Source organism: Oenanthe melanoleuca, chromosome 8 (assembly GCF_029582105.1).
Source record: "Oenanthe melanoleuca isolate GR-GAL-2019-014 chromosome 8, OMel1.0, whole genome shotgun sequence".
Classification (NCBI taxonomy): Eukaryota; Metazoa; Chordata; class Aves; order Passeriformes; family Muscicapidae; genus Oenanthe; species Oenanthe melanoleuca.
In genome coordinates this window covers 11,524,836-11,552,369 of record NC_079342.1, presented here as the reverse complement: position 1 = coordinate 11,552,369, position 27,534 = coordinate 11,524,836, and the positions used below count along the sequence as shown (strand labels likewise).

The 27,534-nt window shown below is 35.5% G+C and overlaps 1 protein-coding gene and 1 long non-coding RNA gene across 2 annotated transcripts in view; both read right to left on the bottom strand.

The window, feature by feature from the left end:
• HFM1 (helicase for meiosis 1) overlaps positions 1–20,943 on the bottom strand; it is a 33,030-nt gene extending 12,087 nt beyond the window's left edge. Inside the window, exons 1-24 of the mRNA XM_056498110.1 lie at positions 20,826–20,943; positions 20,352–20,473; positions 18,630–18,924; positions 17,612–17,877; positions 16,052–16,099; positions 14,250–14,320; positions 13,589–13,721; positions 11,234–11,385; positions 10,799–10,876; positions 10,494–10,655; positions 9,864–10,064; positions 9,693–9,781; positions 8,963–9,006; positions 8,770–8,871; positions 7,249–7,394; positions 6,730–6,824; positions 5,835–5,968; positions 4,912–4,959; positions 3,588–3,668; positions 2,865–2,956; positions 2,105–2,211; positions 1,972–2,019; positions 1,665–1,762; positions 1,448–1,579 (exon numbers count right to left, since the gene is read on the bottom strand). Coding sequence (XP_056354085.1) covers positions 1,448–1,579; positions 1,665–1,762; positions 1,972–2,019; positions 2,105–2,211; positions 2,865–2,956; positions 3,588–3,668; positions 4,912–4,959; positions 5,835–5,968; positions 6,730–6,824; positions 7,249–7,394; positions 8,770–8,871; positions 8,963–9,006; positions 9,693–9,781; positions 9,864–10,064; positions 10,494–10,655; positions 10,799–10,876; positions 11,234–11,385; positions 13,589–13,721; positions 14,250–14,320; positions 16,052–16,099; positions 17,612–17,877; positions 18,630–18,924; positions 20,352–20,473; positions 20,826–20,896 — 2,815 coding nt within the window. The 5' untranslated portion in view covers positions 20,897–20,943. The remainder of the gene's footprint in view (positions 1–1,447; positions 1,580–1,664; positions 1,763–1,971; positions 2,020–2,104; positions 2,212–2,864; positions 2,957–3,587; positions 3,669–4,911; positions 4,960–5,834; positions 5,969–6,729; positions 6,825–7,248; positions 7,395–8,769; positions 8,872–8,962; positions 9,007–9,692; positions 9,782–9,863; positions 10,065–10,493; positions 10,656–10,798; positions 10,877–11,233; positions 11,386–13,588; positions 13,722–14,249; positions 14,321–16,051; positions 16,100–17,611; positions 17,878–18,629; positions 18,925–20,351; positions 20,474–20,825) is intronic.
• Positions 20,944–25,789: 4,846 nt separating this feature from the next.
• LOC130256450 (uncharacterized) lies at positions 25,790–27,533 on the bottom strand. Its single transcript, XR_008841116.1, has 3 exons — positions 27,404–27,533; positions 26,651–26,694; positions 25,790–26,181 (listed from the first exon to the last, which is right to left on the bottom strand). It is a non-coding gene; the product is annotated as an uncharacterized LOC130256450 (long non-coding RNA).
• Position 27,534: the final 1 nt, after the last annotated feature.

Below are 27,534 nucleotides of genomic sequence, written 5' to 3'. Positions count from 1 at the left end.
AAGAACAGTTCACTTACCATGGAAATACTTATTAATAAGTCATTTTTAAGGTTCAAAAATAGCATGCTGAGATAAGAGTTTAAAAATTAAGGATTTCTGAATATGCTACATGGTATCAGCAAATTTCTATGAATTTAAGTCATTTCACTTCAGAAAGAAACAGAATAAAATTAACAGCCATAGGCAGAGGTTAAAAATCACAATTCAATGTTTGATTCAGGAAAAGAGTGAACTGTCAGAAGAATGTTCAAAAGAAGCTTGTGAGGGGAACAAATGACACTTTGGAAGTTAGCAGTTCTTTATAACATACACGGCAAGAGCTATGACAGCATAAGAAAAAAGTTCCCAAAAAAAGGCAAATTGGACAGAGATGTCTGTATGTACACTGTTACATTATTAAAAAACTAAACGTGACTTTATTCTACTGAATATAGTGTACAGGAAAGGATTTGTCTACACTGCAAGTGCCATATTTATCCCACTCATCCTAACTCCACAGAAATGCTGAACATGAGGCAGATTCCTCAGATGATTGTGTCAACAGTGGCTCAGGTGTGGGATAGTGGAAATGTGTTCCCAGAACTGTGCACTGTGCTGTGCACAGGCTAACAAAGCCCTGCCCTTGCTTTGAATCCACATGAATGAAGCATTACAGCCTCTGCACTTGAGCAGGCAAGGCTGTAAGGTACTGTACCCCATGGACCACTGGGTTTAGCCACTCTCTAATTTACAGATCTCTGTACTACACTGCTCAGTGCAGAGCTGATCTGTTTTTATAAAGAGGAAATACAGAGAACACTGCAGTGAATTTTGAAAGCATGAAGGTATGATAAGACCAGACATCAAAGCAGGAAGATACACTACTACCTCAAACAAGTATGACTACATTTTTATAACACAGAGAACTCAAAAATTTCTGAACTCCTTTTCAAATAATTATGAAAAGCCTGAACTTCCAGCCAGAAGTTCATTCAATAACAGGATACGTGAAAGGAAGAAGATCATTAGAAACTTTTGATCATCATGTGTATAAGAACCTCATGCACAATAAATTGATTTCTATTTCATGATTCCTACCCTTTTCAATGTGAATTAAAAGGTTTTTATGCATATAAGTAGGAGGACCTACAGCAGCAGCTGCTTGAAAAGGAAAGCATAGCCCAATCAGGGACATGCAATCACAAAAATGGAATATGCCTGGAATAATGAGAAGAACATTAAGGAATAAGAACAATTCTGAAATAGTTTGAAAATCTGAAGAAAATTACTGAACAGCTTACTTTTGTTATGGCAGATTCTTCTGACAACTGTGGTAGTCAATTGTGGCAAATAAGTAATTAGGAGACTAATTCAATTATGTAAGCAGACACCACAGAAATTAGCAAGCTAATTATGAGTTTTGATTCGCTGTCAAGATTATACTTTATGATTTCTAACTACTACCTACCAATTTTTTCCAATTGTTTAGACACATGAAGTGAATTTTCCCAAAGTCTGCACCTGAAACACTTTGCTAAAATCAAAGAGTTTAATAAAGCAGAAAAGTTGTTCTTAGATGATGCCAGAAAGTCAGATAACCCTGTAAAAAGAAGATAGACCTATGTTAATAAACCAAAATGTATCTTATTAGGATATGTACAAAAAAGGGTTAAATTTTACCATACATCTAGTAACTCTCAAGCCATTTCTGAATATTCTGCCAGTATCTTGTGTCAAAGTAAAGTCTTGAATAGGAATGCATCCCAGCTGAGCCTGAATGAGACTGGAGAAAGAATGGGTTTAATATATAAGCTACATTGTAAAGAAAGAACATGAAAGATTTTAATGGGGAAAAAGCAAGGAAATTCAGAATAGAAACAACAAAATACAAAATTCAGTCCTCTGCAAAATGATAAAAATATTGTGAGGGACCTCAACAGCCATAAAATAACAGTTTTTCAATAAAAAATAAAAAGGCAATGTAATATTTACCAGTTTACTTTCATTTCTCTTGTTTTTATCTTCCCCTCCATTGGAAACCTATGCATGAAAACATACATATTTTCTCCAATTCTTTTTTTTTATTTTTAAAAATTACTTTTGATTTTCAATGCATTTTTAATACCTGATAGTTATTTTGTCTTTGTCTTTATTCAAAGTGTTTAATATTTTCTTTTCATTTGTTCTTAATTTCACATCCACAAATTCTGAGCAGTTGGAGATCATTGTAATCTGTAATAATTAAAGGTTTTTAGTAATTGTTTTGTCTTTTTTTCTACCACTTCTTCTAACTTCTGTTTTAAAAAGAAACCATAAAATCAACCATACACATTGCTAACACTTTATACAAGGCAAATACAAACAACTTTTTCTGTTATATATTTCAACTTGCTTTCTTCACACTTTAACAACAAAGATAGTTACAGGAGAACAAGTGTTCCATTTTTTCATGGCAAATCTGTTTTACCATAGTATTTGCCTGAAAACAAAATGTCTTGTGATTCAGATAACAACCCATCATCTGAAAGAAGAAAGTTGCTTAAAACAGAAGACAATTCCCTTAAAAATAAAATCTGCTCTTTTTTGCAACAAAAAAGACTACTAAACCACAAAAGAGTAAATGTTTAATACACAAACAGAACAGCTTCAGCAACTTTACATCTTCATAAGCAAGATTAGTGAGGGGAGAAAGAGTTGGAAATCAAAAGATCTCAAAGTACAATGCCTCAAAAATACGCCATACAGAATTTAATTAGATGTATTCTCTAAAACTTAATACAAACAAAGCCTGAGGTCTTTAAAATAAACAACACCTTATGCTTCTTTTCTTAGATTGTTTAAAACCAATTGAACAAATGTAATTTTTTTTAAAAAAGTCAAATTACCAATTCATTTAAAGTCTCAGTTCCCTTAATTGAGAAAAACTGCTTCACTGTATCAAATGCAATGTAATACCATGCCATTAATCTTCCAGTATCTGTAAAAGAAGAATATACCTTAAAAAAAAGAAATATACCAAGTGTATTGTAATGGCTTGGAGATTTTTAAGCCACAAAATTAAATTAATTTTCTTATTACAGGCCTCTGTGAGATTTACCCCCACTACTCAGTATGTTATTGCCCCCAGCTGTCTGATGGACATTGCTGACCCAATCATGGAGCGGCAGAAAGAACCATGTGCCAGTGGCAGTTCTCTCCAATGGAGATTAAGTCACACTAACACACCAGGCAGCAAACTGAGGCTGCTAAAAGCCAAGCACTCTAGCAGAGGACTGTAGAGAAGAGCAGCTATTGATAAAACCTGTCCTTCATTTCACTGTGCCACAGTCAATTATCCTGTCACAATGTTCTGCAATCTTGTCCTAATCTGCAACAAATTTTCAGCAACAACAAGAGAAGATCTATTCATGAAACAAGATTAAGAGAATGAACATCCATTACTTGGTCAAGAAATTTGTCCATAAATTCTACTCAAACAATCCCTCAGATTCTACTCTCTACTACATTTGTGGACTCATTGATGGGTCACAAGGGTAGTTGAGACCCTTCGTAGTTCACTACCATCTCTACATCACTTCTGAAAATTAGTTTATTTGAAAAAGTGTTACCTGTTGGTTTGAAATTATTTGCTTCATCCATCCTGATCAAATCAAAAGATGATAAATCATTTAAGTTCTTCAGACACAGTTCTGTCAAAAATTTGAGAAATGTTTTCTTCATGTACTAAAAATACCTTATCTATGTACAAACCAGAAACATCACCATCAAATTGCAATGAATGTATACCCAACTAATTCCACTGAACTCAAGTAAAGGTTTTGGAATATGATCCTGCTTCTATTAAGGGCAGTGGTTAACTTCTGACTTGGAAAAGTCACTCAAAGATAATTGATACAGGACAAGCCAACTGTTTTTCAGTAAGGCAAAAGTTGCAAAGGAAAAGAAACTACATGCTAGAATGTGGGTTGCCATATTCAATTTTGAATGACAGATCAGAGAGCCCACAGTACTTATACAAAATATTTCTGCTACAGAGTTAACACCTAAATGGTTCAAATTTCAAATACCCACAAGTATTCATGAATCCTTCATTAGAAATTTTCATTTTTTCATTTTTTGGTGTTTATTTCACTAAACCCGTTGTGTTGTGTAACTGCATAAGAATGACCAAAATGCTTTTTTTCTCTCTTTTTCAAGACCAAGGCAATATTCAGAATTTAAAAGTAAGTTAGAACAGCACTCAAAGAGGTAGTTCCCTTAGCAATCAGAAGTTATTCACTTTACATATGAAATATCAGAAAACACTATATACATTAATACAAAATCTTTCATGTTGCAGGGAAGAGGAGCTAGTTCCTCCAAGAACTTTTTAAAAAAGGTAGTTTTTAACATCAGAGTTTCAAGGAAATATAATCCACACCGAAAAATCATTAATTGAATTCTTCTAGCACTATCCGTACAGATGATTTTAATCCATGCCTTCTCTCAAAAAGGCTTATTTAGGTAGTATCATGCTTCATTCCCTCTATTTCTTTCAACCTATATGGCAAGAGTAGAAAAGTCCTGATGTAAAAGAAAGGAAAAGATACAAAACCACTGAAAGAAGCAATTTTTCTTACTGCTAAGTATTCCTCTTTTCACTGTGCGCAAGTCAGAGTCAATGTCTCTCACATTTGGAGACTTTAAGTGGTAGCAAATATACTGTGTTCCTGAAGACAGGCCTTGAAAGAAAAGCTTTTCTACCAGTTACAATGTACTGATAGTATTTCAAAAGTATTACTAATGAAATAAAATCAATAACACATCATAGTAAATTGCATTTGTTCTGCAAATGTATCCAATGAAATTAATGGATGAGATAATAAATATGAATGAACCTGCCCTAAATAGTAATGTTTTATTGAAAAAAAAAAAAGCTAAAAAGCCACTTACCTTGTAATTTTGCTTCAATTCCAACTTTGTCTAATCCAGATGAAAAACCTTTATAGAAAAGACAAAAGCTGTTTTAACCTAATACTATTATATACTTCCTTCTCAATGTTACTACCCATCAAAACTGATTTGCTGATTTTTAGGAGCCAGACAAATACCCCAAAATGAAAATGTGGGAATATTTATTATACTACAAGCAAGTCAGAAGTCTTACAGGGTATAACTATCTAAATATCACTAAGAAGCTTTTAGAATAGATGTGCAAAGGTAAAAGCTGCAGACATTTCCCCATATAAAATATCAGAGTCCTAAAAGTTGCAGAAATGTCAGTAGCAACTTCCAGGTACAGTTCTCTTATTTTAGAATATAGGAAGCCACCTCAATTGTAACATCCATTCAAGTCCTAGATGTACTATGTTCCAGTCCCACCTCTAAATCCTTCTAAACATTGTCTCCAGCAATTACTCAATGACTTCAGTATCAGGTGTAGAGCAAGTGGGCAGGAACAAAGACATGGTCAGGACCAGGGACTGGAATAATGTTCTGGACAAGACAAATTGAAGACACTGGAATTCAGATAACTGAAATTTTATTCTCGAAAAAACTGAAATACTATTCTTTTTCTTAGCAGATTACATATTTAGCAGTGAAAAATACAATATGGTTTGATACTGCATTAATACATGGTCCAACATACTAAGATCAAAAGAAATAGATTATGAATCTGTAAATGGCTTCTTCATAGTTTTTAAAGCTCCCACTACTTATGTTAAAGAACAAAATGTTACAGGCCACATTGCACATCTTGTTTTCATCACATTTTGAAATTACGGTCCAAAAGGAAATGATAGAAAAAAGCAATATGGACATAACACATCCTAGTGTCATAATTAGATGAATTAAAAATATAAAACCAAACAAACCATAATGAGTTGGATTTTTTAAGGCTCTAATGTACAAGAATGTAGATCGTATCCATTCCAAAGCTACGCTGACATCCGTGACAGTATGCAGAACTATTTCTGCATTTAAGTGTTCAACAAGGTGCCTGTGCAAGCTAGTGCAAAAAAACAAAAGTTAAGGACATTTACCAATGGGCAATAAAAAGTGCTAAAGCTAATTTTTTGAAGAAACAAAACCAGACAAACCCCTCCCCTCAAACCACAACTGTTCACTGTAATCAGTTAAATTGATACAATACAGTAAAAATTATGTAAGTAGTCAATAATGTAATTTGTTCATTATGGCAAATATCCAGCAAACAAAAATAAACTGTCAACTCTGAAGTTTCACATTTATTAGAAAATAAAGTCACATACATTTAAAAATTGCAGCATAGACATTCTGTGCTATTGATATTCTAAATATATTTGAAAAATTAAATGTTAACAAAATTAAATTTTATATTTTACCTTTTAATATCTTAATTTTCCTACATTTCTTGTTATAATATGTTAACAACAAATATAGGTCTAGTATTTTCCAGACTCTATCATATAGAAATTCAGAGATATGGTCTGTGATCAATTCCTGCTTTTTGTCTTAGCAATAAATACTCTTTCAGCTTCCACTGTTTTCAAACAGGAATCTAAAACTATTTTTTTTTTGAGCTTAAGATGTTCTAAAGATTCTTTTGGCTGATATAACAAGAGACCATTAACTCCTGAAAAGCTTGGTTTTATTTTCCTTAGTTCTTTCTTGATTTCTTCTAAATAGACGAAGAAATATCCCAAAACCCATGTGAAGAAAAACGCATACTGTAGAAACTATGAAGTTTTGCTACTATCTACAGAGTCTTATAAAAAAATACTTAGTTACCTGCTCTCTATTATATCAGCACCATTTAACATCTGTATATATCTCTCCCTAGTACTGCAACGAGTCATAATAACTGCTGTAGCTGTAGTGTCAAACTGAAAAAAACAAAACCCAAATAAAAGCTGCTCTCCAGTTCTTAGAAATAAATAAAAAAAAAAAACAGTTGAATACGCATCACATACCTGCTGAATCCACTAAAACTCTTCTCTTAAAATCCTGTCTGAAATGGCTATTGCATAACAGCTTCCTATTTTTTCTCTAATCCCCATTCACTATGTAACCCAAATGTAATCTTCAGATCTTTTTCCACTGCAAGGTGAAGCAGTAATTTTTGATGGACAATACAAAAGCAAACATTTCTTCCTCAACAGAAAAGCTACCTAGGAGTAATTTAAGCATTAATAACCCTTTAAAAACAAAATGCAGCAGTAAAATTACTGGCATTGCACTTTCTTTGACAAGAATAGCATCTACTAATCTGCCTATAGATAGCATCAATACAATAAAACATTCACTTACCTGAGGCCTTCCAGCTCTCCCAATCATTTGCAGAATATCAGTTTCACTGTACTCTTGGAACACTCCTCCAACATAATGCATTGTGGATTTTATAACCACCAGGTGTGCAGGTAGATTGACTCCCATGGCTAAGGTGCTAGTAGTAACTATATCAGATCAAAGTATATGAACACCATCAAAATGTCTGTCAGATACTAAACAAGCAGCAAATAGGTGACTTAACTCCTGATGCCTAAGAGTTCTTAGTTTCTAGTGGAATCAATGGGCATTCTCCACCACTAAGAATTTGATATAGATTACAAACAGGTACTTGCAAAACAATTTCTCTGTATCTGATCATCAGCATTCATTTGTTTACAAGTTCTTTAACAAATTACATCCCGAATACTTTTATTTAAGCATTCCTTTATATTTGGAGATAATTCAGACTATGATCCACATTAAATACAACACACACACAATGAAGAAATAGTAATCTTATTTCTTCAAGGGTATTTGAATACAATCATGACTTCATCTTGCTTAGTAGTGGTCAATATCTCTAAGACATATTTAAGTCATCAGTCATTAGCATTGTTTATACCCATGGTACCAAACCACAATCACAACTAATACTATTACAACACTTTACCAATACACACTCACACAGAAAACATCAATCAAGTGTGTGGCAAGTAATCTTACACTCATGTTTTCTAATTCACTTTCTCTGAAGAATATATGGGGTGGCAAGAATTCAACACAGAAAGCCAGTCATATGACCCAATTGATATTACTATTCTGCTAGGAAAAAAAAGGATTAATGAAGTTTCCAATTCTTGAAATGAAATGAAAATTAAAATTAGAAATTACTTTTTCTTATGATTGTTGCAACAGGAAAGAAAAAAGATCCATGAATCTTTTAGTGCTGTACATGAACCAGACAGACAAATCCCCATAGGGGCTGGATGTTTTTTTACAGAAAAAGAAAGCTCCGATGAGATGAGATGAGACAATCATATCTCAGGTCCCTTCTCATTTCACATAACAGATGGAACATTTCTTAGGGACCTCCCCATCAGTCACAAAACCTTGCATGGCAGTTTGAAAATAATACCCTGCCCACCTAAGATGCGAAAATATAGATAATTCCCTTCAGGGAAGCCACAGTAGCAAAGGACCCAGACAAAGAAAACATCTTGGAAACTCAGAGGAAAGATTCACTAGCATAGAGCTCCACCTCAGTGGGAGGGTTCAATGGCAGGAAAAGAAAATGGACATGGAAATGGACAGATCTATATGGACATAGGAGGGGGATGACCTCTATATGTGGTGAAAAGAAATTCTATGGTCTTTAGTAGCAGTGCATATGTAGGCTCACAGGGTAAAAGTGCATGAGAAACACAAAAACACCTTTACCTGGTCTTCACAACTTCCAAAGGTTAAGAAAACTATAGAACCACTAAATATTACCACTTCCAAACTGCAATCTTCTCAGGATACATAAATGACAGTTTGGCTCTCAAAGTTAAATGTACTTACAAAGTACTGGCAAGTCTCCAACAGTAAAAGCTCCTTCAATTGTTTTTCTGTCCGATATCTCCATACCCGCATGATGATAAGCCACACCATATGTTAAAAGGTCTGATAATGAAATTATTATATACATCATTTAACTAAGATTTCTCAAGGAAATATTCAATCACAGAGCAGAGAAGTAGTAGGTTATAATTACCTCTCAGTTTGGAGTCTTTCAATGAATTTGCAAACCCCTGTAATCTATGCAACACACACAAACAAAAAAAAAAAAACCGGAAAAAAAAAAAACCAAATTAAAAAATATGCATAATTTGGTTACTTTCAACCACCACCTTTCCCATCTTCACAGAGGGAACAGACTGACTCTCTGGGGAAGCTATTGTAGCTTTTTGAGCCTGCTCATCTTTCCAAGTGGCAATGTACAATCCTTATATGTTGTTCACATAAGGCAATTCAGATAGTATTTGAGGCCCAAAGTCAGGAGGAAGCTTCTGCAGCTTCCATGACTAGACAACCCTGAAGTGAATAATAGTTAATATTGCTGTATTTATTAACAGTCTCTGATAAAGCAAAGACATCTTATGGCTTAACTTAAAACACCTGTAAAATCACATCCAATTAAACTATTCATATGCTTAATCTTTGCACTCTAAGGTCTCAGAGAACCATACGAATTAGTGTTATTATGTTTAGAAAGCAGCTTTGAGAAACAATTTAATCTTTCTGAAAGGTATCCTAAAACTCTGAGAAGTAAATAAAACTTTCCAAGAAAAGTGTCAATTTACCAAAAATAATGTCAACTGTGATGATGATTTTATCACACACCCCTCTGCTAGAAACTGTATTAGCTCAACAGCTTTCTTCACAGATATTACAGGTTTACTGAAATCTACAAACACTTATTTCCAATTTAAATAGAAAAATACCTTTGTTTCTGTTCTATACTCAGTAGAAATTTAGCATCTTTTGCAAGAACAGAAGCAGCCTGCTGTACTCCTTTTCTTGTGGCACAAAACTATAAATAAAAGATATTTTTTGAATCAACACCTTTAAGAAAGAAACAATTTCAAACTTGATAAAAAAAAAAGCTGCTGTACCACAAGTGCTGGTTTTTGCTCCGAGTATGTTTGTATAATGCTAGCTATCTTGTAGTTAAGAGTTAAGTCAAATTTGAATTCTGTCTGATTGTCACTGCAAGGAAAACCAAGAACAATTTTGCGTAGCTTCACTGGTCGTTGATCCTCATCTATTTTCAGGCATACAGCAGGCATCTTGCTATCTGAAAGCCATTCTGCAATCTTTAAAAAAGAAGTAGAACAGAAAAGATAAATTTCTTCTTTTAATCGTGCTCCTGCTCTAATAGCATCACAGAATAATTAACTTAGCTTTTGTCACGTGTAAACTATTAACACATTTTTTATCATTTAAAATCATAAATGAGGTTCTGCTTTTTGAAGGACCAATATAATTTGGACTGAAATCTCAAGTCTGTTGTGATCTGTAAGAGGCAGAAATAACAAGCAGAAATCTAAAATTGAAGCATGTCCATACAGGGCTGATGTTTCCATATGTTTGAAGGTAATCTTACATTAGCAGCAGCCTCATAGCTGTCTTCAGATGACAACTTAAAAATTACTATTTTGCTATCAATCTAAAATTGAAATTCCAGATAAATTTTATAAAACACAACTCCTTTGATCAAAATACAGTTAAAATGTAACTCTTACATCTTGAGTATTTGGGATTGTTGCAGAAACAGCTACAAATCTCAAGGGAGGAACAGTATCATGCTCCTCTAAGAGACGCCAAAGAGAAGACTGAATAGTTTTCATCCGACTGACCACAACTTCCAAAGTTGCACCACGGCTTTCATCCTTTATAACGTGTACCTATCAAGAATTTTAAAAGATGTGCTAAATATTTTCCAGTTACAATCTGGACACTTGCTAAATACATGTAATATTTTCTAAGCTTCCTTTTATCTTCATAAAAGATACAAAAGCAGTGCATAAATCCTCATTAATTTTCTTACCTCATCAATGAGAAAGAGTCGCACAAGCTGGACTATAGAGTTGTCTCTCCACCTTCTAGTCATGCTATCCCACTTTTCCTTGGAGGAAAAAACCAACACATCAAAACAACAACAGAAGCTGAAAGATGTTTTAAATGCGAACATACGCCACAACTATAGTACATGGAGACATGCCTAAACTCCAATAAATCTTTAAACAGAAATAATAAAATGAATTTAAGCTAATGCTATCTATGTTTCATCTGGCACATTATTATATTACTAACTTTTGTTATATGAACTGAGAGAGGGCACAGCAGTGTGCAGACAAACAAAGGGATCATAAAAGTACTGTGTATTACCAAAAAAAAAAGAGCAGTCCTTGCAGCATCCAATTAGAAGACTGCTAATGTCTGTTTATTCTAAATTCTTGTAAGAACTCAGAATGAAACCTACAGGTGTAGTGATAATAATGTCAGCATGATGTATTTCAAATAAATCATCCATCAGTGTATCTCCGGTCAGTTCCTTGCAGGTGAGTCCTATAGGTCCAAATTTTTCTTTCCAATCATCAAAACGCTGACTGCAGAGAGCTTTTATTGGAGCCACTAAAGACAACACCAAATAAGGAGAATTAAATCAGGAAAACCAAATCTACAACTGTATTAGAAATGCATGCATTTAATTTCTTTAGTAAGATGCCTTCTTGAATTTAATTTCCCTAATTTTCAGCTTTGCTTCCAGAACCATAAAATCTGTAACTGGAGTTACTGTCCTTATTATTCTACTCTATGTGCACAATGTTGAGCTTTGGGCCCTAGTTCTTCCCATCAGCAAGCAGAAACACAACCCTTTAATTAAGATTATTTATGCTCTCTCTTAATCCTTTATCCTGTTGGGTTTGATTTTCTTTGCAGTGCCACATGGAAACAATCATTCAACTATCAAAGGTTTTCTCACAGATGGAAAAAACCACAGGAAATACATCTTTTCTAATGGAAGATCATACAAATACCAACCTTTTCCCAGTTAAGAATGATTTGAGTACTCTGTATTCAGAGAGAAAAGAGATTATAAGTGAGAAACCATTCAAGAGCAAGAGACAGACTTTCAATTCTTCTGGTAGTCTATCAAAATCAATGTACAGGTAAGTGTAGGGTCATACAAAGCAGATAACACAACAGGTAGCAGTTCTTATGCTGGTTCTCATGAAGAGAATCCTAAAACAATCTAATTTTTTTTTTCCCCTGAGGATACACACTGTACTTTTGCAGACTCTTGTTTTCCAGAAATCAGATGTAATTCTCAATAAGGGCTGCTATTAACAACATATGTAAGGCTATACTGGATGATTAATCTATATGGAAAAGGCAGTGTTTTAAGTGAAAGAGGCAATCAATGCATGACTTGAAAACAGCCCTAGTATAATAGATCTTGCAATGATTATGTTAGTTAGAGGCACTGGAATATGAATGATTTCTGCATATTTGCTCACAAATTATCCCTAAAACGGAGAGATTTAAAGAAACAGTCTCTGCTTCAGAAAGAGATTTAAAATCTCATAAGAGTATCAGAGAAATAATTAGCTCCAAAAACCTGATTAAGCTACCAGCAAGTAATTCACAAAATCACAAAACTAATCATCTTTAGCAATGCAAGAATGCAAGACGCAAGTGATGGCTCCTGGAACTACAGTCACCAGCCCTTCGACGTAAAGCTACTGGCAAACAACTCTACAGAACTGCCAGCTAATACTCAGACATGGGGCCATTGATGAACAGGCACCAGTACTCACACCAGCAGTGACACAGTGTGATTACCACTTCATTCTGATCATCACCACATTCAGAAAACTGACAAGTCTCCTTCTCCATCAATGTGGAATCTGGAAAGGTCAGCAGATATAACTCCACCAGCCGGTAACTGCTTCATTACTGATAGTTCCAACCAAGTTGTATCAATTCTAAGGCAAGTGGAAACTATTACCGTACACTCAACCTCATTCAGCTGACAGAGAATCTGTAGCATGTCTGCTTCAAAGATCAGTTTATAAAACACAGTAAACTCTAAAGCAACAATAGCTTTTTTATAAGAAGTTGAACAAAATGGAATAAAAAAAACCAAATATGAAGCTTTTGTAAATATAAGGATGAAACCTATAATAGCAAGACTGAATAACATATCAGTGTACAAATAAATTAAAACTGAGACAAAATCACCAATTTAATCAATTTTACATTATATTAACTCAGTTCTCCAGCAAGGAAAGAAAAAAAGTGTAATTGGTGTAACTACCTCCAAGTATTTTCATATTTCTACACAAATCAGTTAAACTCATGAGGATCACAGCTCTTGTGCCTCTGAATCAGTATACAGAAAACAGCAGGAAACTTTGCCAGGTAAGTGAATACTGGAAAATTTGATCCTCATCTCAGAGCAACAGCCAGCCATACAAAAGATAGTATCAGCCAGAAACCATGCACTAAGAATTTGTTTTACTTTCCTTTGCTTTCTCCTTACCTTTTTGTGTACATCCCGCATTCTTGGAGGACAAACTGCTACAAGATTTTCTAATTTTTATTTGTATAGGCAATGCAGAGCACTACAATTACACAGTGCTGCTAAATACTAATAATAGTTACAATGGTACCACAAATAAATACTAAACTAACTTTTTAAAGAATGAAGTAGGTTGCAATATCATAATGTATTTAATCTCAATATTATTCCTAGACTCACTCCAGACTCTGCATTCCCAGAAAGACATTTTATGCTCTGTCACCAAAATGTTTAAAGCTGCATAATACTTACTGTAAACAACTTTAATATTTAACCAAGGCAGTGGGGCTTCCATGAGTAATCTGGTAATAGCTAGTTCAAACATTACAGTCTTTCCAGAGCCAGTCGGAGCACAAATCACAAAGTTCCTATCCGTATATAAAAGCTACAAAAGAATTGCCAAGTCCTGTTAAGTTTTCAGTAATGACAAATGAAAGGTTTGCATGACTATGCTTCTTCCCCACACATTTTATCCTCCACCATCTTAGAAGCCAGGTATGTCCATGTCAGGCTCCCTCATTTTCCTCTGACAAGACTGAGTCTTTCCTCTTTCCTCCTCTGCAGTGTCACTCCCCCATGTCCTTCACTCACTCAGTCACTTAGTCACTCAGTCAGTCACTCAGTCACTTAGTCACTCTTCCTCCTCCATGCAAATATATTACTAATCTGTATGCATAAGTGTAAATATAATTATCATCTTCACACAAATATATTTTATGATAAAAACACTTTTTAAAGTTCTTCTAAAGTTCTTCTCTTCTCCCAGATAAGCACAACCCTGATAAACTATTCCAGGAAGAGGTTCTAGATACATTATAGTTTTCTAATCCCTTTTATGTTCTGAATATCAAAGTACCACTTAAATTTATCTACAAAGTACTACTTGCAGCTGCAGTTTATGTTTCATACTTACATCGTCCAAAGCTTTTGACTGTGCATAGTTAAAATACGGGAACTCCTTAAAAATACTTCTAAATTGGGTTGCTTGAGAGCATTAAGGAATTTAAAATACTAGAAATTCTAAATTATATATTATATATTATAAATACTAGTAAATTATAAAATTGTAGGAATGTTAATGCATCTTGTTATTGCAATGTAAATGCAAACTTAAAACATACCACAATATTTCACAGGCTTGTAAAAAGTTATCCAAAAGCAACCTATTAATGATTCAGTAGGTTTAGATTCTTGGTGTGCCATATATTCCGCATCACTGAAAAACCACAACCTATTTGAGAGGTCTCAGGATTATACCAATAATCAAGAACCTCCTCCCTGGCATGGGCTTCATGGAAGAGCACACAGTTATGGAATGTGAAGCTGCAAGGGACAAACCAGATATCAGAACGTGCAGAACACTGCTGTTAGCCTATCTATGGTATCAGTGGTCACATCATATTTGTAATACAACACAAATTATTTAGCATAACACTGTATGCCCAGACATAACAGTAGCAAAAAAATGCACCTATTATCACATAGTGCTGACTGTGGTTTTAAAGATATTTTTCAGTTGCCAATAATGCGTGTTCTTCAGACAACATTCTTATCTAAAATATGCAGAAGATGAAAAGAGAGCATTGTTAGGTTACAGCTCCAGACAAATCAGCTGATCCTTGTCTGGACCTGCAGAGCAGCCACACAAGCAGCCTGACTGTGACCATCTCATCAGGCTGAGGATGAGCACACAGCCAAGTATGACACCCACAGCAACAGGAACAATGAACTGCTAAGGCCTCAGATCCATGTTACATTAAGCAACATGGAATGAGGAAAAAGATACAGAAGAAAAGATACAGGAGTAAAGCAAGAAATAAAAGCAGTTGAAAATGGGTAAAGATAAGCAAATAACATTAGACTAAAGAAAATAAGGATTAAAAAAAAAAAAAACTTTTTTAAAATCCCTGCTCTAAATAAGTTATTTGTTTTCAAACTGAAAAGCATTAATGATCTTTAATTGGTAAAGTCATAATAGTGGAATTTTTACTCATTTTAGAAATTAAAATTTAAAATTTTAAAGCTATGTACATGAATTTAAGATGCCTAAATTTAGACACTTCCTCTTCCTGATATTTAATCTACCATTTAAGAGGATCCTAAAAACAAAATATTAAAGTATATGTAAAAAACCCAGAAGTTTGATAAATACAGATGAATGCTCAATTATATTTCATGTTCAAGGCAGGGCCAAAAAGAAAGAAAATTATGGTAAAATCTGCTTAAAGTATAGGCACACTGCAACATAGGTACAGATCAACAATGAATAAGTGAAGTTAATTTTCTTCTAAGAAAATGGACAGAAATAAGATTCAGTTTTCCTAATAAGCCTAAATAATAATTCATTTTTACTTCATTTAAAGTGCATGGTGATATATGTGTGTTTGTAGAAAATGGCTGAAATACATATTATGCAAATTACAATTTTACATTTTATATTTTAAAAGTAAAGTTTTGAGGATAAAATTTGAACATTTGAAATAAGAATAAGCTTTCTTAGGAATGAATGATCTAAAAGTTGTGTTTTTTTCATTCTAGCTTTGGAAGCCAAAAGGATAAACATCTATTGAATATTTGATTCCCAGCATTATGCTACAAATTGAAACTATTAGAATGTAATGCATTAATTTCTATGGCTATAAATTAAACACTATAATTTTGCAAATGTAAAAGCACTGTAATAAAATCAGGAAACTCTGATCGGGCAAAGGATACGTATTTCTGTAACAGCCCTCAAAATTTCCAATTTTCTTCCTGTAGTTCCTAAAGAAGTAAAAATAGTGCATGTATAAAATCAGATTCATTTTCAACCAATAACCATGACAAATATCTTCCTGATCCCAAGATATGTGTTCTGTAAGGAGCTTCAAGGCTGCAGCCAGGTCCAGGTGATAGAAAGGAGATGATGGAATAGGACAGGGAGGTCATTATCTCATCATTGGAAAAGGTCATCATGGTGGCCCTCTGATGAACTCGCTCCAGGTTAAGGATGTCTTGCATGTACCAGAGACTCAAAACTTGATGCAGTATCTAGTTGTGGTCTCAAAAGTGCCAAGAAAGGGATAATCACTCCTCTAAACTTCCTAGCCCAGGATGCTGTTGGCCTTTGTTAGTGCTGGGACACACTGCTCACTGAAGTTCAGCAGGCTGCTTGCCAGATCCTGGGCACTTTTCCACAAGCTGCCCTCAGTCAAACCATCCCAGAGGAACCCTAGGGATTCTTCTCTTTACCTGGGGCAGGACTGTGGATTTGCTCCTGCTGAATTTCATGATGTTGCTGCCAGCAATCCCCTCCTGCAGGGCAGACCCCTGTAGTACTCCCCTTGCAGCTGTTCACCATCACTCTGAGCCTGGCCAACCATTTTTACACCAGGCATTTGCTGATCCACGCCCTCCTGCCCTCCTGGGGTATCAGAATGTTGTGGAGGATGGGGTTTCTCAACTGCTTGGTGATTCTACACAAACTCTTGCAGAAGGCAAGGTGAATGCTGCTGGTCCCCTCATCCACACCCAACCTCACCCACAAGTGGAATCACCACTGCTCATAAGGCATCCAGATAGGAATCACACTTTTCATTCCTGACCTGTTTTCAAGTCCTATCCTAAGCCACCACTCTGGCCTACATTTTTCTGCTAGAACTAATCTTCTACTCCATATTTCTGTAGTAGTTAGTCAGGCACACAAGGTACATTCCACGGATGTGTCATATCCCAAAAAGTTTAAAATCTAGAAATAAACTGCACTTAGTTAAAAACTATTAAAAGCCAAAAATAATTTCTAAACCATTCTAAATTCTAAACCAAGTATTTTAAAATTTCATTAAAATCTCACCACTTCTCCCAATTTTTTAGGTTATCTCCTACTTAAAATCTATTTCTACAAACATACAAATAGGACCCACACCACATATAAACATTTAATTTTCAATTTCTGGTTTCAAATGAAAATGAAACTCTTTACCACACAAAGGGACAAGGCTGTTTTTTTTCAAATTGCTGAGGGGATGTGAAGTGACATTTTCAAATAGATTTACACGACTTAGCACTTCTGAAAATGTGACTCTTCTTCATAAACTGTTTAGCCAGTCCATATTAAAGCAACACAATTAAGTTCCACAGGACTGCAATACATACTACCAATTTTAGCCAATTATCTCATCTTGAGCTGGTGGGAAAAAGTTCTTCACTCTACCTCAGATCTTGGATACCCTTTATCATTATATACCAAAGACAGACAATGGACTATTTTTCTTGAAATAGAGTAAATATAATTACCTGTCATATCCAGAATCTCTGAAGCATTAGAAAATGATTGAATTTTAATTCCATTTTCAGACACAATCTCCTTATTATTTACCCTATGCAAAGTAAAATCTGAGTCTTTAGTTATTGGAGCATGATGATTATTTCTCAAAAATCCTTCTTTTGTCATTTCTTTCATGTTTTCACTTGTATTCAAGTAAGTGCCAATTTCTTTCACATCAAGAGAAGCAGCTTTAAATTCTGTATTTTTATGCATATTGTCAGACTTTTTAAATAAGCTGCAAAAGATCCAGAATTTTCATTAGCTTATTGTAATGTTAGAGTTTAATATTTGAAAAATATTAGATATACATTTGTATCAGCAGCAGAACTTGTAAGATAAGTAATAAAATTGTATCTAACTTTTATGTAATCTGACATGAAGACTCCTTTCATGATATATTTTAACTTTACTTTCATTCCAGAAAGAACCTGAAAGAATAAACTGCCTGTCCAGATGGGCTCTGATTCCTAACAGCAGATGAACTCTGAATTTCTGCATCATTAATACCAGTAGAGACATGCAGGTTCTGAGGAATGGGAGGAGCTGGACACAGAGGAGCAGTTTATTGATAAAACCTCTCCTCCCAGGCAGCACTGAAATCTCACTGAGAACTGCTCAAGGTATTCCTGCCTGCCTGACCTCTGCTCGGCAAAGCAAATGATCTCAGCCTTCTTCCTTGTCACCATGCAGATAAAGAATACAGAGCAGTATTTTCCAAAAGCTTTGTTACTGAAAAATTTCTTTAAAATTTAAGCAACAAACCTGATGCTTACTTTTTTCATGAATGAGGCTGAGCTCAGGACACATTTAATTAAAGAACTAAAATATTGCCAAAAAGAAACGGTTTTTTCCTTATACTGAAAGAATTACCATCTGGAGCCTACTAAAGTACCTTCAGTTGAAGGATCCCAAACTTTGTGTTCAACAGATTTATGTAAAATAATGATTCTGACAGAGATAAATTAAATGAGTTGACTAGACACATACCTTTTTCTTAATGTTGAATGGACACTCTCATCATCACTGTTTTCAATTAAAGCTTTATTTTGCAGTTGCTGAGAAAAATCTATTACTCTTTTAGATTTATTTTCATCAAAGGAGAGAAAAGATGAAACCACTTTCAGATTTTCATGCTGAAAACTAATTTTATCTCTTTCTCCTAGACTTAATTGCAAGACTTCTTTTTCAGGGGCTATGCCAAAGTGAACAGGTGCTGATGATTCATTTACTTCCTCTGTCTTACTCTTACATTGCTGTATAAACTTCTCGTGCGTTCTCCCTCCTACAAAAATTATAAATTATTATTTCATTAATATTCATATTCTTTTTCATAGTCATTTAATCAAGTATCTTTCACACAGAATCAGCCAAATTCACATCTATTATATAAACTAACATTTCTATCTTATTGCAAGAACTTTATGACTTATGCTAATGACTTTAACGCATACATTGTCAATTAAAAAGTTATAAAGTCCCTTTTCTTCCTTCCTATGCAAAGTCAAGGATAAAAACTATTCTTCAGAACTACAAAATAGTTTGTATGACAGAGCTCTTCACCCTGTCCCAGAATAAAGAGGATCTTTTAAAAAAAAAGAGACTATGACCAAGCTTGAAGTTCTTCTACAAACAGCTGAGATAAAACATTGCAATCTCAAGAGTCAAAACTGGTCCTGATGTTGGTAACAGGCTGGCTTCATAACCTTCTTGGTTAATTATCACATTTTGCAGGGTTAATTCTCAGTAGAATCAGTGTCCTGATCTGGGTGACCAGATCAGCAAGCATCACTGTTGGCAAGACGAAGGCAAAGGCAGGAACAAAAATAAGCAACTAAATGCAACAAGATAACAAAACAGCCCTATTTTGCTGTCTTAATTTCACTATCATCCATCTAGAAACTCAAATTTACAATGCCCGTTTGTGACACAGCCCAAGAGTTCTAACTCTACAAACATCAAAAAACTTATTTGAATAAGTAGCTCTTAATGCAGTTATTCTTGCATAAAGTATTTTTCTGTTTTAGTATAGTTCCTAAATAGAGAATATCATAAATCAGCACAGCAGCTAAAAAATGCACAAATCTAGTTGGCAGAGATAAAGGAATGAAATTGCTTAAAATACTTCTCCTTAAGATAATCTTGAATGTCTAGGAATATGCCACTTAGCAGCAATTAATGAGCAGATTCAAATTTGGCTGCCTGAGTAATTTGATAAAAACCCCAAAAAAGGGAAGAAAAAAAGTGAGTTTCCTATGAACATTGTGTTCCTTGGGTGGGAGATAGGCCATCAGATCCATGTGACAATATTATGCTCTTACAGCCACTTCCCACTGTGTTACAATGCTTTGTGAAACAATGTGCAGCAACTGAAATTTTGATTATTCATCTTACCTTGCCCAGTTCTGTACAGAAAACCAGCAGCATGTATACGCCTAAAGAGGAGTGCTATGCTCCTGGCACATCTAACACCATCATTCTCAACTCAAATGCATTCTTTGTCTCTACTCGCATACCTAGAATATTTCATATTTCACAGCAAAAGAGGAATGATCTGTCACGCTAATTATTTGTTGAGTAATTTAATACCAATGTCAAGTATTACTGTCTAGCTGGACTTTGCAGTGTTAGGTTTATGGGTGGACTTGATCATCCTAAATGTCTTTTCCAACCATTCTAATGATTCTGAGATTCTATTCTGCGATGCTTTACCCATATTAGAGTTGGCTGAGTTTTTTTCCAGTTCCCTCTGTAACTCCTCTGCAGCTGGAATTTCGGCAATAGCCGGAGCAGGTGCAATGAACCAAGTTTTACGCTTTTCATTTTCCAGACACCTATTTTAAATACACACAAATGTGAGATAAAAGAGTTGTTTAAGCACCCTCCACAACAACTAGCACAAAATCACTAGTCATAAATAACCTATTGTTTCTCCTGCTAAAACATATTCATGTGACTTCTAATAACATAAAATTACAGAGGCAAAACTTCTGTTAACCTTTATTTCTTACAGCTCTAAGATACACCTGCATTGTTGAATGTCCTTAGAGAATAATTTCAAAGTCTGAGTTATGGACCTAGAAATTTCTAGCTCCACATTTCTATCAGTAAAAAAAAAAACAAACCACTGCTGTAAAATTATTCCATTTGGAAAACAATTATATGTGGCTAATAATAAAGATTTACCTTTGTCTCATATCTGGTTTTTCATAAAATAAATTATCCAGTGAAAAGACCACGTCTGCAGAGTTGAACATTTTTAGATCAAATGTGAAGTCCCTTAGTCTGCAAAGGGCACAAGAAATGTACAACTGAAATTACTAAACTTGAACCTGTCTAAAGCAATACAAAGTTTATTAGTTGTAAGTGCCAATATTTAATTTCTATATTGTTTTCTTTTATAGCTCTTGACTGCATTCTTAATCCTTCTTAATAATTCTTCTCCTTAATAGAGAACCTCTCTCCTGATAAAATGTGGTTCCTATTACTTCTGTTAAAAAAGCCTTGTAAGGCAGCACTTGAAGCAACTGTGACATATCTGGGAAGAAAAACCGGGTAGGAGTGAAGATCCAGATAAAGTTTATGTTGAAGTATTTAAATTCTAGGAATAATGCTAAGATTGAGCCTAGAGAAGAGGAGACTGAGGGGACACATCACATTCTTCAACTTCCTCATGAGGGGAAGAGGAGGGGCAGGCACTGATCTCTTCTCTGTGGTGACAGTGACAGAATGCAAGATAACAGTCTGAAATTGTGCCAGGGGAGGTTTAGGATCATTGGGCACTGGAACAGCTCCCCAGGGCAGTGGTCACAGCACCAGCACCAGTGTTTGGACAATGCTCTCAGGCACAGGGTGTGACTCCTGGGGATGGTGCTGTGCAGGGCAAGGAAATGGACTCGAAAATCATTGAGAGTCCCTTCCAACTCAGCATATTCTGTGATTATTTTATATAATGCCAGTATTTTTTTTTTCTGCAATTGTTTTGTTATGATCAGAGTCTGTCAAGTATTTGCAAAACAAAATTATACTGTCATCTAAAAAAATGAAATTATACTGTTACCCCAACGATTATTTTAATTTACAAGCAAATGAGATTTTTTTAAACATGCAAAGTGCTTACCTGGATAACTGGAGTATGGGCCTAACACCTTAAAGTTGTTAACAGGTTTGTTCTGAAACATGAGGACCAGAGATTATTTTTAAATTATTTATTGTATACATAAGTATTAAAAATACTCCAGATAATTTCAATGTTTTTCATTTAGCACCATCTGTAGGCATTAGAAATGTTTCTTTATGCGTTTCTGCTGAGAAGTTTTACAGCTCTTAATTTTGCTTGAGGACAACTTTAAAAGGCAAAGATCTTACTAAAAGAATATCACACAGATGATTTCACGAGTCAAAAATCTCAGACTCACTGAGGCAAATGGTAAAATACAAATGAAGTTCAATAAAGGCCAACTCTGGAGGTAAAACAACAAAGCAAAGCTTTCTTCATCTACAGAGACAAAACTAAAGGTGACACTTCTTTTGTATTCTAGCATCTCATCAGTAACATATGAAAAGGGTCTTTAAGAGTGCTTTACAAATATGCTTCAGGTCTACTTAATTACTGTAGACTGTCAGCTGTGAATCAAAAATTTTTAAAAACAATTCTTTCACAGAATCTGTTAATCTTCAAATATTTCAGAGCCATTTCAAATTTCAGAAATAAAGCATTTTGTAATACCAGAATATAGAGCGTGTGAATACAGTAAAGAACTTCAAACAAAAAATCTGTCAATGCCCCTTTTACACACAGGAAGTCTGCAGTACCACTTCTGTCAATTTCTACCACTCCCTCACTGCCAGGTTTTGCTACTTTCCCCTTCACATTAATAAAGCTAGAATTTAGAAATCACACTGATAAATCTAACAAAGGTCTTTAATCTTGCCTCCATGCTTTTAGTGTCAGTAATCTAAAGCAGGAGCTCTCAGGCTTGGAGCACTAATCAAGTTGTTATTGAAGTAGCAATAATCTGTATTAGTGCCTATCCAGGTAAATAACCTCTGCTCCATCAGCTTCAAGGAGCTGCAAATACTGCACATCAGCAAGAAATGGTTTTCCTGCCTCAGACAGGGAATCATGAATATATGATTATGCAACTTCCATTTAAACAGTTTGGATTTATAATTCCCATTCTTGAGCAGCCTTTGTTATACACAATGTTTGATCTCCCAGGCCCCCGCTCTGCTCTCTGTGTCATTTTTTCCTTGACCAGCTCTATTAATCCTAATTGCTTAGTAACGTAAATAAAAATAATAAGAGATGTAATGGTCATTCTGTGAGACTGGTGAAATCTAAAAGAAACACACTCATTTATGCAGCTCTGCATTCACCCACCTGCTCCAGCTGGGAAACAGTGAAAAGTCTCTCAGACTTGTAAAGGAAAAGAAGAAAGCAAAAGAGGCAGGGTGGGTGTGGTGCGGAGGAACTCAAAACCTTTCCAGGATGGCCTGGAAACAAACCATCTTTTCCACACGCTCAATGCTGTTGGGATTCCACAGGGAAAATGCATATTCTACATGGCAGAATGAGGGAGTAGGTGTTTGCAGGAGCAGCACAGACCACTGATTCACATTTACTGAGAGGTGTTTGCCAAATCCTGAGAGCAAAGACCTCTCTCATGTATCTGCGTTAACAAACACCTTACTACAAACACTGCAGGCCACGAGAGAATTTGCTCGGTTTTGAAGCCACTTTACTTTTCACCTTCCTCCTACAACTAATCCTCAGACCACGTATTTCATCACAGTGCTCTCTCCAGGGGCCCAAAGTGAAGGGCACAACCTTCAGGGGCGCAGTCCCAGACAAACCGAACTGCCCGGTGTGCAGAGTCCCCTCATAGCCAGGCTCCCGCTCCCTGCACCGAGGAGGGAGAACCTGCGGCTCCCGCCTCACCGACAGCGCCTCCCGCCGCCTGCTCCGGCAAAATGGCGGCGGCGGGAGCCGCGCTGGAGCCGCCTCAGCGGAGCCAGCGAGAAGTGATGGCAGCCCGGCCTGGCCGCACTGTGCGCGCCCGGCGCTCCCTCAGGGCTCGGCGCCGCTCCGGGGCTCGGGCCCGCCTCACGCCGCCTTCCCTCTGAGGGGCGGCCCGGCACCGCAGCGCCTGACAAAGCCCCTGCTCGGAAATCCTCTATTGCCAAAAGATGGGCCTAAATTCCCCATCAAAACTGCCTGAGAGCAAGGTGGAGACACTTCACTGGTGCTGGATTTAGAGTTTGTCCACACATGGATTTACTGAGAATCGCTCTCTTGAAAAGTCCTTACTCGCTCAGACCCTCATGTAAATTAGAAAAGGCAGCCGATTCCTGAGCCATACGACTCAGAGAAATTATTCTTACAATAAGAAATAAAGATAGAAAAGAATCTCATCCTTTTAGTGGACTTTTGATAATAATAATGTTTTTTCCTCTCTACTCAAAACTGTGCAACAAAATTCTTCAAATTATATGAATTGAAAGAATATCACAAAGTATTTGTAAAATGCAGAATTAGGTTGCATACCCCTCTCCCCCCTGAAATACTGCAACTTAAAATTCTGGACTTGCCATTAGAGCATAGCTTTTGAACTAGCAAATTTTAAATAAATGGCACAACTGTCTAAGACAATCTAAATTTTAAGCTGGTTCAAAGCTTCATGACATTCAACAAATGCTATAGAGGCAGCTACTGTAAATATGTATTTCCTCATACATAAATAGATGAAAAGGAGAATATTTTCTCAAATATTGATTGATTTTAACATAAATAATTTTTATTTAATCAACTTTTTTGTTTTTCTTTCTTGAAAATATTGATTAATTTTTAACTTTCCATTTCAAATTGTTAGACATAGTGCATATTTACATCAAGTGTGTTCACTCAAGTTGTGCAAGCCCAGGTCAATTAGGAATTCAATGCAGGAAATACTACATTCATTTTTACTATCCAGTGTATATTCAGGCCTTTCCTTTATTTATTCTTCCCTTTGAAAGACTTGCATCAGAATTGGTTTGTATTACAATATTCCAAATTTTATACCACACATTTAGATGCTTTAACTCACCTCCCCATCTAATTACAGACAGCCAAAGGTGAGAGGCCCTTCATTCCTACTTCCAACATGACAGGATCTTGGCCAGCACAGAACAACAAAAGATTTTATAAGGAACTTAGAATACAATCAGGATTGCTAATGAACCCATTGTCTGAAATTAGATTCTGAAGCCATCAATCTTATTCAGCAATCTGAATTAAAGTGGGAAAATGTGCTTACAAGCATGCAGTAAGCATTCATTTTTTGCTTACAATAAATTCTGAAACCAGAAAGCATTTTTGCTTCTTACTATTAGTGAATGCCTTCTTTGATTCTGGCCTCAGGCAAGTTTCCATCTTAGTTCACAACATCTGCTTTTAGCTGACCAGACTTTAATGTTTAAAGCCATAATACAAACAGTTCATTTTTTAAAGCTATTTTTTTCTTCGATTCCTTTCCCTAGGTGACATCTCCCTCAACACACACACACAAATCACATAAAATATATAGCAAAGCAGTCTCTCAACTGCTCTGAGACAGTTTAATTTTTGATTTTCCCCAAGCCTAACATCTGATCTGCCATATGTTTTGAGTCTTTCCAGCTCATGGAGATCACATACTAAGTCATAAACTTGCATGTTCCAGAAAAACACAACTAGAAAATCATGAGCACCAGACATTGGTCAGTGATCCATATGATAACAGAATAATTCTCATACTTGCTAAATACAGAGCTGTTAGAACATTCCATTTTCTCAGAAGTTACAAACTGAACAAATCAGTGACAAACAAATTGAGTGTAGAAAACAGGAAGATGCAAGTGAACTCACGATCGGGGATAACTTCTCTCTGTTTCCTTTGTTGAGCTTTATCCACAATTTCAGAGACATGAAAAACCATTGGTCTCTAAAAAGCACCCTTCCTCATGGCAGAAATCTGTGAGAAATGTTAGAAAGCCTGAAATCACAACTCCTGAACTGCATTATTTTTATCAGTGCTTGAGGTGGTTGCAATCATTCATTTATTAAAGAAATTGTAAAACTCAATAATTAAAAAAAAATGTTTATACCTGCAACCTTTTCCAGTAAAATAAAAATACAGCAAAAATGCAGTTACCTAGAAAGTAACTAGTTACCTAGAAGTTACCTAGGTGAGGAAAAGGGGAGTTTCTTCCATTTTATCAAACGTTGGCTAGGATAAAATGCAGCACCCCTTAAAAACTGAAACCAGGTGAAGAAGTCGATTTGTGGCAGCTGAAGTTGCTCACGTGTGTAAGTGTTTGCAAGACTGGCTCTTCCGAGAGCTAAACGCGGCTCCCCGGGGCCGTGGCACTGCTGCGCCCTGCGTGTCCGCCCCGGGCTGTGCCAGCGCTGCAGCGAGGCGCTGCTCCCCGGGGCGCAGCCCGAGCTGCTCCTGCCCCCGTGTGTGCCCCCGACACATGCTGCTCCGCCGAGTTTAGCTCCTGAACTTGGACTTGTATCTGGCTAAAATAAAATATTTTTAGCACTATTGGTGGTTTTTTTCATGGTGAGGTGGTGTACTTTTTTACCTTTTTTCCCTTTTTCAGTTTCTTACCCATATACATTTTTTGGTTTTATTGCATTTTTCATCACTTAAGAGATGAATCCCCCAGGTATAGACTAACCAAGAACTATTTTCACTATGTATAGTATTAGTCTCATGCTTCAAATTAGCAAAACAAGCACATTCCACATTTACAACTCCACCTTGAACAAACCTTGTCATGCACAAACATTTATTTTGTTCTACAGAGACATTAGCAATTTTGCAGATAGACAAAGGAGATATCCTTAAGGATAGACTTTATAGTTCATGTAGCTGATACTTTACAATTCCTATATATCTCAATATATATATCTCAAATGCTCAGCTGATAAAATAAGATACACACAGAAGGAAAGAAAATGAGATTAATGCTGTAGTGATATTTACCCTTTTGGAAGGTACCTCCTAGGAGCCAAGGCATTCCTGCTTCCCTTAAAAATGAAACAAAAAACATCTCATTGGAAAGTGTCTGTGGAGTCTGCTTTTGTGCAGATGACAAACCTGAAAGTTATATCTGCAACCACTGTTTTGGAAAATATCTGGCTATTTTCCTCTTGTCGATTCCAACAATGTACTTTTTTAAAGGTAGGGATAGAATGGATTTTTTAAAGCTAGAGCAATTTTGTTGAAGTCAGTTCTCAACAGAAGTACAACAAATGCTCTTATTTTATTAGCTATTTGTTTTAAATTATTATGAATCACTTCTGTCTACAGCTATACAGCTAACATCTGGATTCCAGATCTTCTGTTGGTTCATGCCCTTTGAAAATGTTTCCTATCAGCAAGATTTCTTGCTTTGGATTGGAAATTATAATTCTATAATTAAAAAAAAAAAATCAGAACTCCTGAAAAGTAACATTTTTTTTAGAGTTCTTCTTTTAAATAGATAAGTGTACTAAGAAATATATAGATTTTCCTAAAATAATTTTTTTCATTTTAAAAACAATAAATATTTGTCCATAGTAAAGGAACAGAAGAAATTTTGTGAGTTTTGAAAATACCGGTCTGATGCATGATGAATTTTTAGAACACATTTTGTTTTACACTTATTCTTTAGAAGACAGTTTATATCTTTTCAAATGTGGTTTATTATTTTGGCAAACAGTGATTTGAGGAAACCATGACACTATGGCCACTTACCAACTATGTGTCTGATTCCTCCTCATGGGAATTACTTTTCTTAGCTTTGCGTCCACTCCATTTTGTTTGGGAAAAAAACCCCAGCAAAACAAAAAAAAAACAAAACAAAAGAAACAAATATTTTAGGTACT